This window comes from Patagioenas fasciata, chromosome 5, assembly GCF_037038585.1.
Source record: "Patagioenas fasciata isolate bPatFas1 chromosome 5, bPatFas1.hap1, whole genome shotgun sequence".
Classification (NCBI taxonomy): Eukaryota; Metazoa; Chordata; class Aves; order Columbiformes; family Columbidae; genus Patagioenas; species Patagioenas fasciata.
Window position 1 is genome coordinate 57,781,092 of NC_092524.1, and position 15,929 is coordinate 57,797,020.

Genomic DNA, 15,929 nt, shown 5'->3' on the forward strand with positions numbered 1-15,929 from the left:
TACCTGAATAACTTTGTAGAAATAGGCGTACTGCCGAGCTGTATTTTTATATTGGCTAAAAACATCATGTATGGCCTGAGTTGACTGAAGATACTGCACTTCATCTTCTTCAAAATACAGAGGGGTGTTATATTCACTGGGAAGTGTCTGGATGTAGGGCAGCCAGAACGAGTTGGGGTTGGCTCGCTCACAAAGAAGATGGAATGCCAATGTTATATTGCCCATGGCTTGAAGAATTCGATCTTGAGAATACAGGGATCCTAAATTAACCCCAGAAAGGTGAGGCACTAAGTTAAATTGTCCATGGAAAACATCATCCTAGATTTACTTTAAATGTACATGATGAGATAGCATGCAAGAATTTTCAACAAAAAAAAGCTTTTCAGGTTTCTGTCATATTTAGCTGCCTACATTGTATGGGGCTGCAAGTTATTTGATGCAGTAAATGCCTCATGTACAATTGCATGACAAAAAGACATGAAGAAACTAGAATAATACTCCTAGTACCTCAGAACATTTTTTCTCCAAGTGTTACACAAGCAATATGATACATGTTCAAAATAACACACACACTTCTAGAAGGCATCTAGTGCATTCAGCCAGAAAGAGAGGAAAATTAAATTATTTCCACTGATAGTTCAAGCTTCTGGGTATTCCAAACCTGACAGTCAGCATGATAGGCAAGTCCTGTTACAAAGGAGATCAGCTAAAAAAAGAAAGTCTCCAATTGAATGATTCCATATGTATTCACTTCTTAAGAACTTCCTAAGCTCTTACCTAGTACTGAATTTTTAGCTGACTCAACTGTCATCAACAGTCTTCTAGGAACCCACAGAAACAACTCTTCAGCCTACAGAAAGGCAAACACACATAGAGGGTCAGTAACGGTTTATGCGATATGCCAAGAATCTGAAATATACATCATCTTTAAGTTATAAGTTGTTTTCATTTTTTAAATAAAAATTATTCTGAATCAAAATTCTTCTTTCTCTTCCACTGCAAACTAAACAAACATGCTACAGTTCATACTGTGGTAACCAAATGTTCCAATATGTATTATACAAAGCTTAAACTAAAGACACTTGGATTATAAACTGAAGTGCTTCAGTTTAGACCTGCTAACATGTAGATTGCACAAACAACCCCAAAGCCACCATATACTTTATACTGCTATTAATTACATGATCAAGAGTTTATCCCAGTGGAGGTTTTTTCACATTGCCCATTCTTATTTGAAAAGAACTGTTGAGGAGTTTTATAAACCAGTAGTGCTAGCGTTATTAACTATGTGCTACTAAAGCCCTAAAATGAATATGCTTGTTTTCTAATATTGTTTCTACAACAGCTGATTGTTCTGCAGAGTTGTTATCCACCTGTAAAATGGGAATGAAAAGAGGCAATCTTAAATGCTTACCTTTATCAGTTAGCTAACCGTGTGTGTCTATATTCCTTATCTGATGATCAAACGATATTCTCTACAATTATCAAGTAATTTTTTTTCATTTTAACTGGAAAATAAGTATTGCAAACACCTCTTTCTGAGGTAAAAATACCTCTTTCTGAGGCAAAAAGACCATTGCTTTAAAAGAAGGAACATGAAAGAAGAGAAGAGACTAAGTAGTTAGGAAACATGGAAGACATGCATCAATGGGGTAGAGTACTCTGGTGATTAGGTGAACAGTATAGGGAACAAAAATTTTTAAAAAGATTAAAAATTCACAGCACTATCCAGTAGTCATAAAAAATAATACTCAATTTTATGAATTACTTTTTTCTCAAGTACACAGAGTTGAGAGCATTCCAAAACAGTAGTTTAACAAACAGTCGAAAGGGAAAGGCAAGGTGGTAAGTGTTTCAGAGCTTTGCAGCTGCATTCCAAACACAACTTTCTAATCTAAGTCAAATGTTCACATGCTCACCTTTATCTCTCTTGTTGCTTTCAAACCAAACCCCTCCTCTTCAAAGTTAGCTATTTCAAAACCCTCTGTGGATGCTCCATTTTCAGTTGCCCACTTTATCAGTTCAGGGAAATAGTCATCTCTTTTTCCATCAAAGACAACAGACAAACCTATAAACACAATTTATTAAAAAAACAAATGCAGAAATAAGAGGATCTAGAACAAAGAAGTTCAATATAAAAGCACATATAAAAAGCTATCTGCTATCCCACAGCAGTTCTACTTTGAAGTAGCTGAGTCAAAACTGGTCTTTGGTAAGTGTTACTCAATAGTATACAAATGTCATACACAATTTTCATCAACTTAAATTTTCTGCCAAATTGGCTTACCAGTCATCTTAAAAACACAACCACCTAAACTGAACTGTAATCAAATATGAAGCTTATCCTCCTCTTTCCCTTTTAAATAAGCTGAGTAAAAATATTTCCCAGCTTAATACCGATGACAAATGCAATCACCACAACATGTTAATATAAACACAAAGAGGAGTTGGAGAGGCAAGCTGCAATTGATAAGCAGATCTCAAGCTCCTTCTCTTACATACAAGGCAGGTAGCTTTTTCCTGTAGCATATGGACCTACTGAATAAAACAACTAAGGACTGATCATCCTCCTGATATCAGAGCTTGTGCAAATTTCTACACTTTGTGTCTCCAAGAGGCATGTGGTCCACTGGTGAAACTGCAAACCTCATTCATTTCCTCAGGTTTGCTTTTACTGTCATCTGATTTGAACCTACACATTATAGTTCCTGGCTACACTCAGCCAGCTCCTTTTGTACCTCTCTGCCTCTGTGTCCTCTTCAACACGAACCCTAGTGTCAGCTCACATTAAAAGGGTCCAAACAGCCCTGAAATTCTCAGGCCATTTTATGAATGACAAAACGTCATCAGCAAGTTTACATCCAAAGATATTTTGGTTAAGCACAGGTGATAAATACATCTTTAGATGAAGAGCAATTTAACACGGTAGTATCAGTGCATTTGAAATGTTCCTCCTCCACGAAATCACACATTCCAAGCCCCAGAACCAATCTGATCTGCAGTTAACATAAAAGTGCAAGTAGAATCTAAAACTATATCTTTGGATGATGCAGTAGAAAAACTCGATATTGATAAAGCATGTTTCTGAATGCAACGAGAATGTGGTACAGTGTTTTTGTTGCTTTGTTTGTTTTAAATAAAAAGCTGGTTTTTCTTCTTTATTTCATACTCTGTTCAGCATGCTGTTTTCTGTGGAATATATTCAGAGCTAAGGCCTCACAAATCTACTAGTTGCACAGCTTCTACGGAACTTGATAGGTGTTTGTACTGTCCAGGACTTTGCTCTTGATTTCCAACACTGACTACTGTATAAGGCTACTGGAAGCTTTAAACATCCAGCTTGGATTTGGAACCATTCTGTAAGCATCTCCAAAATTCTACCTCTTTTCCTCATATATGATGTGGTCCAATAGTTCCCACATTTTTCCAAACTAAAGAGAAGGGCAGTTCCTTTAAATTACAAGCACTATTGGGGAACAATTTATTTCTATACTGAATAAAATATAGTTATACTGATAAAAATCTACATCAAAAAATTAGTTTTATTTAAAATTTTGCTAATGAGTCAAACAAGGAAAAATTTCAGAAAGTAAAAATATTCAGTTTTCAAATTAAGAGTTCTCTGTTATCCAGATCACTTTAGTTCACATTCTGCAATCCAATGTTAAATTCAAGAAAAGTGCAACGTATGACACATTAGGCAATACACCTCAGAGCTCCCAACAGCAATTTATTTACTAATTGTTTAAAGCCTTTTTTAACCTAGAGAACTGGGTAGTATAAATTACTAAGTTCCACTGAAAAATAAATTTGAAAGACACTCACTATGCATGTAAAAATGTTACATTAAAATACATTTGTATGTCAACAGTGCTGTGGTTAGTAGGTTTTGCATTTTTCAACGAAAAAAATCTGCTCTATTAACATAATACTGTTATACTAATTCTACCACCTCTGCCAGCAGCCATTCTGCTCATGGATGGTTCAGTCTTTCTGGTGCAGAATACAGATACAGCGAACAGGCCAACCCCAAGGCTAACTCTGAATTACACTTTACCATAACACATGTATTACATCATAAAAACCTGGACGTGTACCGTAAATCTACAGAAGTCACAGGACAGCAAAACAATGAATCAAGTTCATCTCTATACAGCTACAGGAGGCAGTCACTCAAACAGTATCATTTATTCTTCCACATGCTCTCTGTCAACTACTGATATTCAGAGGTTTAGAAGTCCTTTCATAAAGTAAGATGTTTATGCATTAGTCAAGATATATTAAAAACAGGTGTGAAAAGGACATTTCAAGCCTCTAAGAACTTTATCAAACAACTACATGAACCACTCGAGCTCCATTTTAAATGCAGTCTGTTTTTTGTTTTTGCCATCACTTTATAAATACCAGAGAAGAAAGAATTGTTTCAGGACTTTTTCAGTATGTCTAGCCCAAATGTATTTATTCCAAGTTTAAAAAGTTACTTCGCAGTCATAAAGTTAATTTTGCTAAAATTACATGAAAAGCATTTCTTAGAGCATACCTTCAAATAAAAATAAAACTATTATGAAAATAAAACATCATCAACAGTGAGTTGTTGCATAATACACTGGAAGAAAACTGTTCTAGCTTGAAAACTAAACATACCTTAAGCTTACAAAAATTTGCAACAGAACTTTGCATTAACTGTGGTACCATAAGCATTTCTTTATTTTAATTATGAACTTGATTTGTAGCAGATAGATTTATTAGCTGAGGTATTTATTTTATACATTTACATATTTTTATTCTGTCATAATTTACTGTTATGATGTTGAATTGCTGAAACTGTTTTCATGTCCAGTAAAGTGTTCTTGTTAAAATAAAATAGCCAAAAAATTAAATTCAAAATGTTGAGATTTATAGAGGCAGAGGGGTGGACTGTACAATCAGGAATCAAAAAGGCCTGTTACTCTCAAGGGACTTCTACTTCTAGTCCTTCAGATTATCATTTCACTGAAGTTCCTTTTTCTACTTATCAGAGAGAATTATCGCAGGATCTTCTATCTGTGATATTCACTCAGAATTCTAAGTATTAAAGTGGTTAATGCCAGCGGTCATGCCCACAAGAACATTTCAGAAATACCTGTAAGTGCAAAAAAGCAACTGCATGTCGGAGAATTAAGACTTTTTTTCACAAAGTAATACGGTCGCATAATACACATATAATAATGAAAAAATATTCCTTTTAGCTGTCAACAGACAATTATTTAGGCAAATCAATACTCTAAGCCACCCTTATCTCATGGTCGTTCACATTTACCTTTTTGCTTTTTGCGAATTTTCTCAACAAGCGAACGAATCTGTACATATTCTTCCCATTCCTTACCAGGACCTGGAGTAGGACTGCTGCATTCTGTAAATTAAAAAAAAAAACTAAATGAAAATGTTTTCTTTAATAAAGCATGTATGTATTTTATCGTCAGAGAAAAGGTCATGGTTTCACAACAACTTTAACTGAACCTTAGTACTACGTGTCTTTCAAACATGTTTACATGGTAAACACAATAATCTCCATTGTTATAAACATCCTATTCTTTGACATGACTTTTGGAACTTTTACAGTATAGCTTACCTCAAGTTATTTTACTTTTTAATAGTCTTTCAGATATAAGAAATAATAAATCTTTTAAAATCTAGAAAGAAACAAAGGTAAACAACCAGATCATTAAGTAGGTAGTCTCTCAGATAAGACAAACAAACAAACAAAAGTCTGTTTTCAATTACCCAAGCAAAACACACTGTTTACATCAGCACGCTTGCCATCATTCTTGCTGTAATGAAAGCAGATAATAGCAAAAAGCTTGCTTTAAGTAATGGAGAAATTTGCTGGTACATACATTTGACTTGCCCAGTCAATACTGTTTTCATAGACACACCTGTACTGGAAGGACAAGCACAGGAACACTTACCCAGGCTTTAGGTTTAGATTATATCCACAGTGTCTCTGCCAATATTCTAAATGCCAGTGTGTGGATTTCTTGATCTAAACTGCATAAATCCAAGTGGACAGCTGAAGATAACCTTGCTCAACTGATCTGAAAAATCTTTGCATTGAATAAAATATGGAAGCTTGACAAAAAGAACAGCTGACACTTGTCTTTGCCTAGAAAATTAGATCCAAGTTTTATTTTTGGTAGGAAAGCAGAGGACAGTTGTAGCATAAGCATCGAACTGCTCTGCCAACCCCTTGTCTCCTCTTTGTGCACAATGCTAAAGAAAAACTCTAATTTTTCTAAGGTAACAGATGTGTGCAGGATATGAAAATTTGAGCTTCTGTTTCAACAAGAAGTGTATCTCAGAACAGTTACTAATCGCAGCAGAATGAACAGTACTTGAGCATCATCATATGAAATAATTTTCTGCTTTTCAAATTTACTAGAAATAACGGATGAGTTCCAAGTTCCCCTACAAGTGAAACAACCTTTGGTCTACACACAAGAACTAAGCATAACAAAAAGTTTCCAAACAACAACAATTTTATGTAAGTAACAAAAATATCAGCGCAGTTGAACTGGGCTGTATTGCTGCTTTGCACAGTTAATTTCTCTATTCTGGTATCAGTTCAAAGTACTGTTCAAAAGAGAAACAGAAACAGTGCAATTCTTGAGGTTTACAAGAAAGCCATTTTTGAGAAAGCTGCAATGTCAAGTTACCTAGAGCAGGGGGTTTTTAATCTAATCTCCCTCAGTATTTATACTTTTGTTGAGATGTAAAGTCAAAAACTGCCAGGAATATGGTATGTGCAATACATACACATATAAATAAGCCAATAATGGTATATACTAACAGAGACAGATACTCTGACATACATACTGTACTACACTATCTTTAGAAGGTTGAAATAGCAAGCTTGGCCACTTGCAGGAAATGAATAGAATTCACTGGCTTCAATAAGAGAGAGTTTTTGAGTGGTCTGCACACCATCCCTTAAAACCAAAACTTACTTTGCAATAACTCACTAATCAGATTCAGCATTTCCTTTGGAGATACTGTTGCTGTGGCTCCTGTACCTGACTTCTGAGTTTTCACTCGGCTCTTCTTCCCCATCTTTCAGCTAAAACAGATTAAGAAGCAAACTGTCACTAAGAAACAAAGTACAATAGTGATGAATGGACAAGATCTTCTCTTATTTGTCACTTAAAAAAAAAAAAATAAGAGGATGAGGAGTTGTTTCTAGTATATATATATCTGTACAAGTATTATTTGCATGGTCTGAATGTGAGACAATACAGTGCAATCTGAAGCAGTATTTCATGTAGTTGCACATTAATTACCTCAGGGTACTTAGAAACTAGAAATCTTGAACAGAAAATTCTCTCTGTATGTATAAATGGGATCCTTTTTTCCTTGGTCAGTGTAGCTAGCTTACCCAAAATGAAATGTTTCCTCCCATACTCTATCAAAAAGTTTTGTTTTTTGGCAACTGGTATTAATACTGGAATGTATCAGCCAGCAGCTGAAAAGCTGCTTCTCCACACTAACCAAGGCTGAAGCAATAGCAGTCCATATGTGAAATATATAGGTCAGATCTTTTAAATACAAATGTTATATGTTAAAAAACTTGTAGTGGGAAAGGTGCATAATCTGGCTGCTTCCATTTTTCATTAAGATTAGCTTGAACAGGAAACTGCCAAGCCCAAAGTTTGTTTGAAATAACAACTTTTAATGATCAGAAAGCAAATTAAGGTTAACAGTGCTAACTTATTAACTCAAAATTAAAGCAGTTAAAAACTGACTGAAAAGATACCACCTCATTAAAAAAGGGAAAATATCTAAAGCAAAACTATAAAGGGTTTTCAAAAAGGAAGACAAGAGAACAAAATTCTTCCATCATTTGATACTAAACACAGTGCAAGGAACAAGACTATCCCTGACTATATGGAGGCTGAAATCCTGGGGCATAATCCCCCCAGCTCTGATTTTAGCTCCCTCTAGAAGATATCAGAGACTTAAACAACCCATCTACACTGCTTAATTTTATCAGTCCCCTTTGATTTGCATAATTTACTTTCCCAATACAGCTTCTACCAGGGAAAGTCCTCATGTGCAGGCTGGTAAGGAGAGACCCCACAGATTCCACATCATCACACTGGCTGGTTACAGCCCTTGAAGTTTGCACACTAACACCGGACATCCTCTTGAAAAACCCTGCTCCACCATAAGCAATTACGTTTGATATGAGACTCGATAATGTTTTTCAGCTCACAGGAAGCAGAGAGTAACGCTCATTATGAGATCCATGTTGAATTTGTAACAGTACAAATGGGAAACAGTAACAATATAAGTGGCCAATCTGCCGCAATACAGTGTAAGACAATGCAATAGAAACACAATATCAACAACAAAAAAGAACTTATGAAAGTTTATTTTCATGGTCTTCCCATTATATACTTTTTCCTTCCCCCCCTCCCCCTTTCTTTTTTCTCCTAGTAATGTGCTCATATCTATAGAAACATAAACAGAGCTCTTGGTACAGGAGGCCACCTTCAAAAAGACTTTATTTGCACACCATCTATTCACTTGAGTGTTCCTCTTTCCCATATGCCACCCTGTTACATTTTAGATGCTTCTGCTCTTAAGAGAAATCAAGTCAGATGGGTCTGTAATGGATCTGACAGCAGGTTTGGGAACAGAATCCAAAATCTTCAGGGCAAGAACAATAGAGTTCTGTGCTGATTCATACAAATGTTTTCCTGCATTCCCTCTAAGCACAGTCCACTGCTTCTTTAGAATCATCAGAAAATCAGTCACACAGTGCATTCCATGTTACAAGTTATAAATTATGATGACATATCATTTATATCAATCAAGAGGCTAATAAATATTAAGATAAGTTGAACAACTGAAATGATTTTGAAGGACCTTGGCTTCTCATTTCTAAGAACGAAGTATGTTTATTGAACAATAAACTGACAAAAAACAGTTTAAGTAAATCTTCTGTATACACAACTACCAAAATACTGCAGGATTTTTTGTTCTCCTTTTTTTTTTTTTTTTAAAAAAAGTTGTATTTAGAGGAAAAATCTGCTTGGAATATAAGTATCCATTGGTAGATTTTATAAGAAAAAACCCAAAGACAACTATGCACATATGGAGACATGAAAAGTGTCACCATGCAATCAGAACAATGATACACCAATACATGAAGTTATACAAAGTACAGGGTCTGCACTACATTTTTATTTTTTCCACATAGGAAATGTGTTAGTAGTGAGAATCTATTTTTGCAGTGAAAGCATCACCAAGAATTATGTCTAATGATAAAGATTATTTTAGAGTATGTGAATTTAAATTTCCCAAACATGACAAAAATAAAAGATTTGAAGAATGCTAAGTATTCACATTACTATTGTAGGTAAATATTGTTTGAAAAAATAACCTCTAGCTGAAATCTACTCTGTGCAAGTAAGAAATTCAAGACTTACAGCAGATCTGTTTCAGTTCCTACTGCTCAGATAACACACAGCAAAGATGTCATAGGAAAAAACAAGTTCAGTGAACACAACTCATTAGTCTGATGGCACCATAATCTAAAATGCATTTTTTCAGTAGGATGCTATAAGTATACAAACAGGAAATGAACTCTGCAAGTATCTTTGCCCTCTCCTTTGATGCATGTATCTTGTCTAAACTATTGCTTCTTCGTCACCAGAATTTCTAAAGAGAAAACATTCTGCATGCATGATTAAATCAGCAAGTCTATCTTACACAGAAGAAACAAAACCAGCAGACTGATATCTTGAGATATCTTGTTATGGAAGTACTTCCTTTTAAGGAATCATCTATCTAAATCAAAACTGTACTTTTTATCTAATTCCCAATCAGAAAAATAGGTCTCCACTTTCTACATTACTTATGTCCATTTACTGCTCAGTTACACGACACAGATACAACTAGTTGAAATGTAATGCATCTGACATGTATTGTTTAGTAAAATATGTCATTTGAAAGGAATTGCTGCTATACGTGGTTGTCCAGAAAACATATTCCAAATACCAATCTAGTGGAGTAGCCTACTATTATTAAAACAAACAAAAAACAAAACAAACAAACAAACCCCACAAACATATATTTTATATAATATAAAAACAGATTATGAAAGCTTTTTCAAAATTTCTGAAAACTAACACACAACATAGAATCCAATTTCACACTTGGCAAAAAAACAGTTTAGTTGAGCAATGCTCTCCACCACATTTAACCAATAAATGATGAGTTATACTGATGAGACCCCATATGGAGAAAGTGTGGCTCCTTTGTGAAACTACATTTTGTAATTAAAATTCATTACTAAAATTACAGTTAATCAAACAGATTTTAGATTTTAATTCTATAGAAATCCCTGAAATTCCAAGAAAAAGTAAATTCAGAAGAAACAGTATTTTTAAATTTGAAATAAAATTTCAGATATGAAGCTTTTTGTGTGTGTGTGTGTGTGTGAGCGACTAAAACTATTGCTTAGAAAGAAATGAAGTATGAGCCTGTTTCTCACAGCAATGAAAGAAAAGGCTGTGTGCCAGCACATGCATGACAACAGAAGCAATATAAAATATAGCTGCATGACATGTGGAGAAAAACAAAACAAAAAATCCTTCAGGATTGTGATGAACTGCAGACTTCATAAATATCTGAAGGAGCAGCAATATACATTACAGTGGAAAAATGGGGTGGGCTTTTTTTGCCCCCCTACAAGGTTGCTTTTCCAGTTGTCTTCTGGCGAATATTTTTTAAGTACTATGCCACGTTTCCTTTCAAATGAATGTTGTTGAAAATTCCTGAAAGTGTTCTGCAAATAGAGAGTACGCTGACAGCAATGATGAATAAACTTGGTAACACACAACACAGCCACATTTCCAAATATAGTGTATCAGCCTGGCAAAAAGAATCATGCCAAAACTGTCAGGGAGGAGTGCAAACGATCTATCTTCCCCTTCTAATACTGCTATCAAAGAGTCGTTGTGTTGTGTCAGACTTTGAACTTGTTTCCGCATCACACACAAATAATATTTTAACGAGCTGTAAAATATGCTCCCCTTGACTTACAGCTTTAAGGAGTGAGCGTGTTCACCTAATAGCTTTAGAAGGTAATCATAAAAAGTCTTTGCAAAAATTGCCAAAAATACCTCAGGAAAAAAAAAACAAAAAAACAAAAAAAAACAAAAAAAAAACCAAAAAACACACCATTTATTAATTAATAACCCCCCCAAGTTTTCACATTCCCATGATCACCAAGAAGTCCAATGCAGCACCACACTGAGCTGCAGTTAAGTTTGACAGAAAAAGTGTCCATCATAAGGAACTATAAAGCTACCTGCTTCTCAGTCATTGGGTAAAAACATAAACTTGCAACCTTTGTTACAACACCATGAATATAACCATTGTGATAAGTAAACACCATATAAATTTTTAAATACTTAAGTGTGTTAGATTTAAATAATTTATCCTACATGATGCGTAATATATGAAGTCTGATGTCTTCCGGGTGTGCATCTCCCTTTCTCACACACACCTTTCCCAGTGCTCTCGGTTACTCTCATCTCCTCCAGGACTCCACATTGCTTTCAGTTCCTTCCCCACACGACCTTACTAACAAGGCAGCAGCATCTTTTGCAAGTTTCCATATATCTGCACATGTTGGGCAAGAACATTAGCACTTGTACTGCCTAACAAACAGGAAAAGCAGAGAAACTCTTCTCCACAGAGCTTCTCCTCTAGCAAGCAGACCAGCTTACATCTGAGTTCTTCCACTCTGTCAAGTTTGATTGAAAACATCCAATCACTTAATGGATGAAGCAGAAAGACCAGCAGACAAAACTGACATGATCCCATAAGCCTTATTTGCTTCAGTTATAACTTTTTACTTTACAGAGTAGTAAACCAGCTACACAAAAGTTTGCTGAGCTTTTACAGTAACCACCAAGTTAGGAATTCCCACAGTCACCTGTTCAACTTTGTTTCAAGGACTTAGTACAATTCCAATGCAGTATCTTAACATTGTATCTTCTTCAATTCAGATCCTTGTAGATGCTAATCACATTCTGTTCTCATTACATAATGGCTCCCACCCCACGCATCTTCTTGGCATACACTAGCACAGAAGGTGAGGGGTACAGATCTAGAATCAGTATTAGGAGGACAGATACGAGTTGACAAGGGCAGACAAGGAGAAGACAAGGGAATTCTCAAGCCATGCAAGGAGCACAGAGAGGTGACTGTAGTAGGTGGCTGTGGGATATGTTCCTTGGCTGAATCAGAGAGAGGACAGATGAGTAGGATGTACACAAGCCAGGCTTGCAAATTTTTTCTAGTTAGATTGCCTAGACTAAGTCATTTTCTCCTCTACTTCAGAGAGGGAAGTGTATCATCCCTTCTATCAACATATGCTGAGCAGCTAGGGTCTTCAGGGACAAGTTTAATGCTTAGAGGCAGTTGACAGGAGTTCTCCAATCTGTATGTAGGAGAACACAACTTTACACTTGATATGACCAGGTTTACAGGGAATGTGATCCTTTGCTTCCACTGATGAAGTTTCTTTTTTCTCCTAAACTTGCATCTTATGACCATGGGTAAAAAGATAAATACATTTTATAGCAAATAGAAAACATGAAATCAAGAAGTGTAAGAACAGTGTGGGTGTAGGAAGAGATCTGTGATCTTTAAGAAAAATCCAGCTTATACATTTACAATGAACACTATGTTTGCTTGTGAAAACCACCTACATCATGTCACTTGGAAACCACATTAACACTCTCATCACTCCTAAAGCATTAATCTAGACATTCCCACTAAATAAATGACTAATTGGTTACTTATTCAATCCCTTTCCCCCCAGCTCTCAAACTCTCACCTTTGCTGTACTCCACCCCTTCTGTTCTTGCTATTAATTCTCCTCTCCCATCACTGCCTTTTCCTTTTTCTTCCATTTCTTCATTTCCTCTATAAAGTTGCCCCCACAGGTCTATTAAATACAATGTCATTGCAGTTCACTGTGTTTGTGTACTTTCACTCTCTATCATGTTTCTTTTCTTCTTTTTAAGTTGTAACCTCTTTTGGAAGTGGGACTTCCCATGATTATAGAGTCCTTATAACAAGGCAGCCTTTATTTTTTTTTAAACACGATCTGAAGCATTGCCATAACAGTGACGACAATGTTGACAAAAACAACCTACAGAAAAAATTAATATGATTAATAATGGAAAAGTCCGTACTGTTTCCTCTTAAAATTGCATTGCACTTCAAATACAATGTAAATTCATGTTTCCCAAGAACTCCCTTAGCCCATAATCCACACTATTTCCCTTCTTTAAGCGCAAGCTTTGATACACTTGCTCCTTGAGGCAAGATCCTGCACTCGGAAACAGCCCTATGGACAGCCCAGCAAATACAGAGTGCCCAAGCTTCTTCTCTTCCAAAACAACTTGCACTCCTCAAATGCAGTTTCTTCCTGCTGGTTAAGAAACTGTCAACTGTCCTGCACAAAATAAGGACAGCCATGCTTAGATTTTTCATCTGATAATCAAGTGATGAATGCCACCTCCAGCAGCAGCCCACAGCTCCAGACACACCTTATTCTGCAGGAAGAGGGAGATCCTGGCACACACATACATTGTTACGCACTGTAGTCTTCTTCCAATTACATCTGATGAGATTCTGCTTACCATTCCTCCTTCCTTTTCTAGTGTTTGGTCCTGAGACTCAAGACCCCATAAAGGCACATGGCTTCTTCCTTGGTTGTCTTGATTAAAAACCACATCCCCTACTATCCTCCCATCTCCATCCATCATCTCCTGGAGGCACAGTGACAACAGAAGTTGCTCTGTTCTGTTTTTTTTTCTTCAAGCCTACAGTTTTCATGCTCATCTTGGCCTTCTTTATTTGTCTTCTTCTGCTACCCTGTCTTTTACCAGAGGAAAAGTAACAGTGACTGCAACCAAGAGCAGGTACTTGGAGAAGCGCAGGAAAGGCATGACCAAGGGATTTCTCTCCAATATGTTCACCCAGCTGCTCGTGGTCCAAGCTGCAATGTAATGAGTGCCATACTGTTTTGCTTCATCTCTATTAACATATGCTGAACTTTAACTCTTACTTGTGCCTTCATAGTCATCAGCAATGACTGATTTTTCTTACTGTTGTCATTTAACCTGTAAGAAAAATACTGGAAATGGTGATAAAAGGTCTTAGTTCTTCACCACATAAGTCATTGTTGATATTAAGGTTTACATGAAGCTGCAGTCATTGGTCCCAGCCAGCACAGGTTCATGATGGGAAAGTCCTGCTCGACCAACTTCATTTCCTTCTACGACAAGGTTAGCAACCTAGTTGACCAAGGGAAGCCTGTTGAAGTGATCTTTCTGGGTTTCAGTAAAGCCTTTGATACTGTCTCTTACAGTATTCTCCTGGACAAGATGTCCAGCATACAGCTGGATAAACACACAGTGCTGTGGGTGAGCAACTGGCTGACAGGCCAGGCTCAAAGGGTTCTAGTAAACGGGTTGTTGGGCTGGTGACCAGTCACTAGCGAGGTTCCACAGGGATCCATCTTAGAGCCAGTGCTCTTCAATGCCTTTATAAATGATGTGGTCAGAGGACTTGAGGGATTGCTTAGTAAATTTACTGATGACACAGGAGGAGCTGTCAACACTCTCTAGGGCAGAGAGTCTCTGCAGTGGGATCTGGACAAATTGGAGAACTGGGCAATGACCAACCACATGAAGTTTAACAAGGGCAAGTTCTGGATTTTCTACCTGGGACATGGCAACCCGGGCTGTACATACAGACTGGGGGACGAGATGCTGGAAAGCAGTTCTGCAGGGAGGGATCTGAGGGTTCTGGTTGACAGCAAGTTGAACCTGAGACAACAGCGTTCCTGGCAGCCAAGAGGCCACCCGTGTTCTGGGTGCATCCAGCACAGCAGGGAGATGATTGTCCCACTCTGCCCTGCACTGGTGCAGCCTCACCACTCTGTGCAGTTCTGGGCATCACAGGATAAACAGGATATAAAGCTACTGGAGAGTGTCCAGAAGAGGGCTATGATTGGTGAAGATTTGGAAGGGAAGCCATATGAGGACCAGCTAAAGTCGCTTGGTTTGTTCAGCTTGGAGAAGAGGAGACAGAGGTGAGACCTCATGGCAGCTACAGCTTCCTCACAAGGGGAGGAGGCAGGCACTGATCTCCCTGGAGACCAATGACAGAACCCAAGGGAATGGCAGGAAGACGTGCCAGGGGAGGTTTAGCTTGGACATTAGGAAAAGGTCCTTCACCCAGAGGGTGGTGGAGCACTGGAACAGGTTCCCCAGGGAGGTGTCACAGCCCCAAGCCTGACAGTGTTCAAGAAGAGACTGGACAACACCCTCAGACACATGGTGTGAACTGTGGGGTTGTTATATGCAGGGACAGGAGTTGGACTCGATGATCCTTGCGGGTCCCTTCCAACTCAGGACATTCTATGATTCTATAACCAACTAAGAGCAGTTCAGTCCCCATTCAAGACAGCTGACATGCTTTGAAATTTTGACAGAGCCTCGGATGCAATTAAAAACTTTAGTACGATGGTATCTAAGCACACGTCATTTCAATGGGAATTGTTTTTTTAACCCAAAACATACATAGGTCAGCCCTCACTGCAATTGGTTTGTAGTCACTATGAATCATAATAATTTTAACCATCAAAAATGAGGCAGCACCTCTTTAAAGGGGTGGTGAAACTACTTCTAACAAGAAGTTAACCCCTTTCTCCATGTGTTACTGGAGAAAAAAAAAAGTGTGTATATTATGTCAGACAGATATTTTCTATGTAAATTTTCTAGGATGCACAGAAAAGATTGGATGCATATTAGATATATTTCACTATATATTACTGCACCTGCTTCACATAACAGCTAGAGCAGAAG

The 15,929-nt window shown here is 37.1% G+C and overlaps 1 protein-coding gene across 1 annotated transcript in view; it reads right to left on the reverse strand.

Annotated features, from left to right (window-relative positions):
• Positions 1 to 15,929, reverse strand: part of SETD3 (SET domain containing 3, actin N3(tau)-histidine methyltransferase) — a 57,142-nt gene that overhangs the window by 30,140 nt on the left and 11,073 nt on the right. Inside the window, exons 2-6 of the mRNA XM_065839340.2 lie at positions 6,984 to 7,093; positions 5,300 to 5,392; positions 1,920 to 2,068; positions 778 to 850; positions 4 to 260 (exon numbers count right to left, since the gene is read on the reverse strand). Of these exons, the coding sequence (XP_065695412.1) occupies positions 4 to 260; positions 778 to 850; positions 1,920 to 2,068; positions 5,300 to 5,392; positions 6,984 to 7,086 (675 nt within the window). The 5' untranslated portion in view covers positions 7,087 to 7,093. The remainder of the gene's footprint in view (positions 1 to 3; positions 261 to 777; positions 851 to 1,919; positions 2,069 to 5,299; positions 5,393 to 6,983; positions 7,094 to 15,929) is intronic.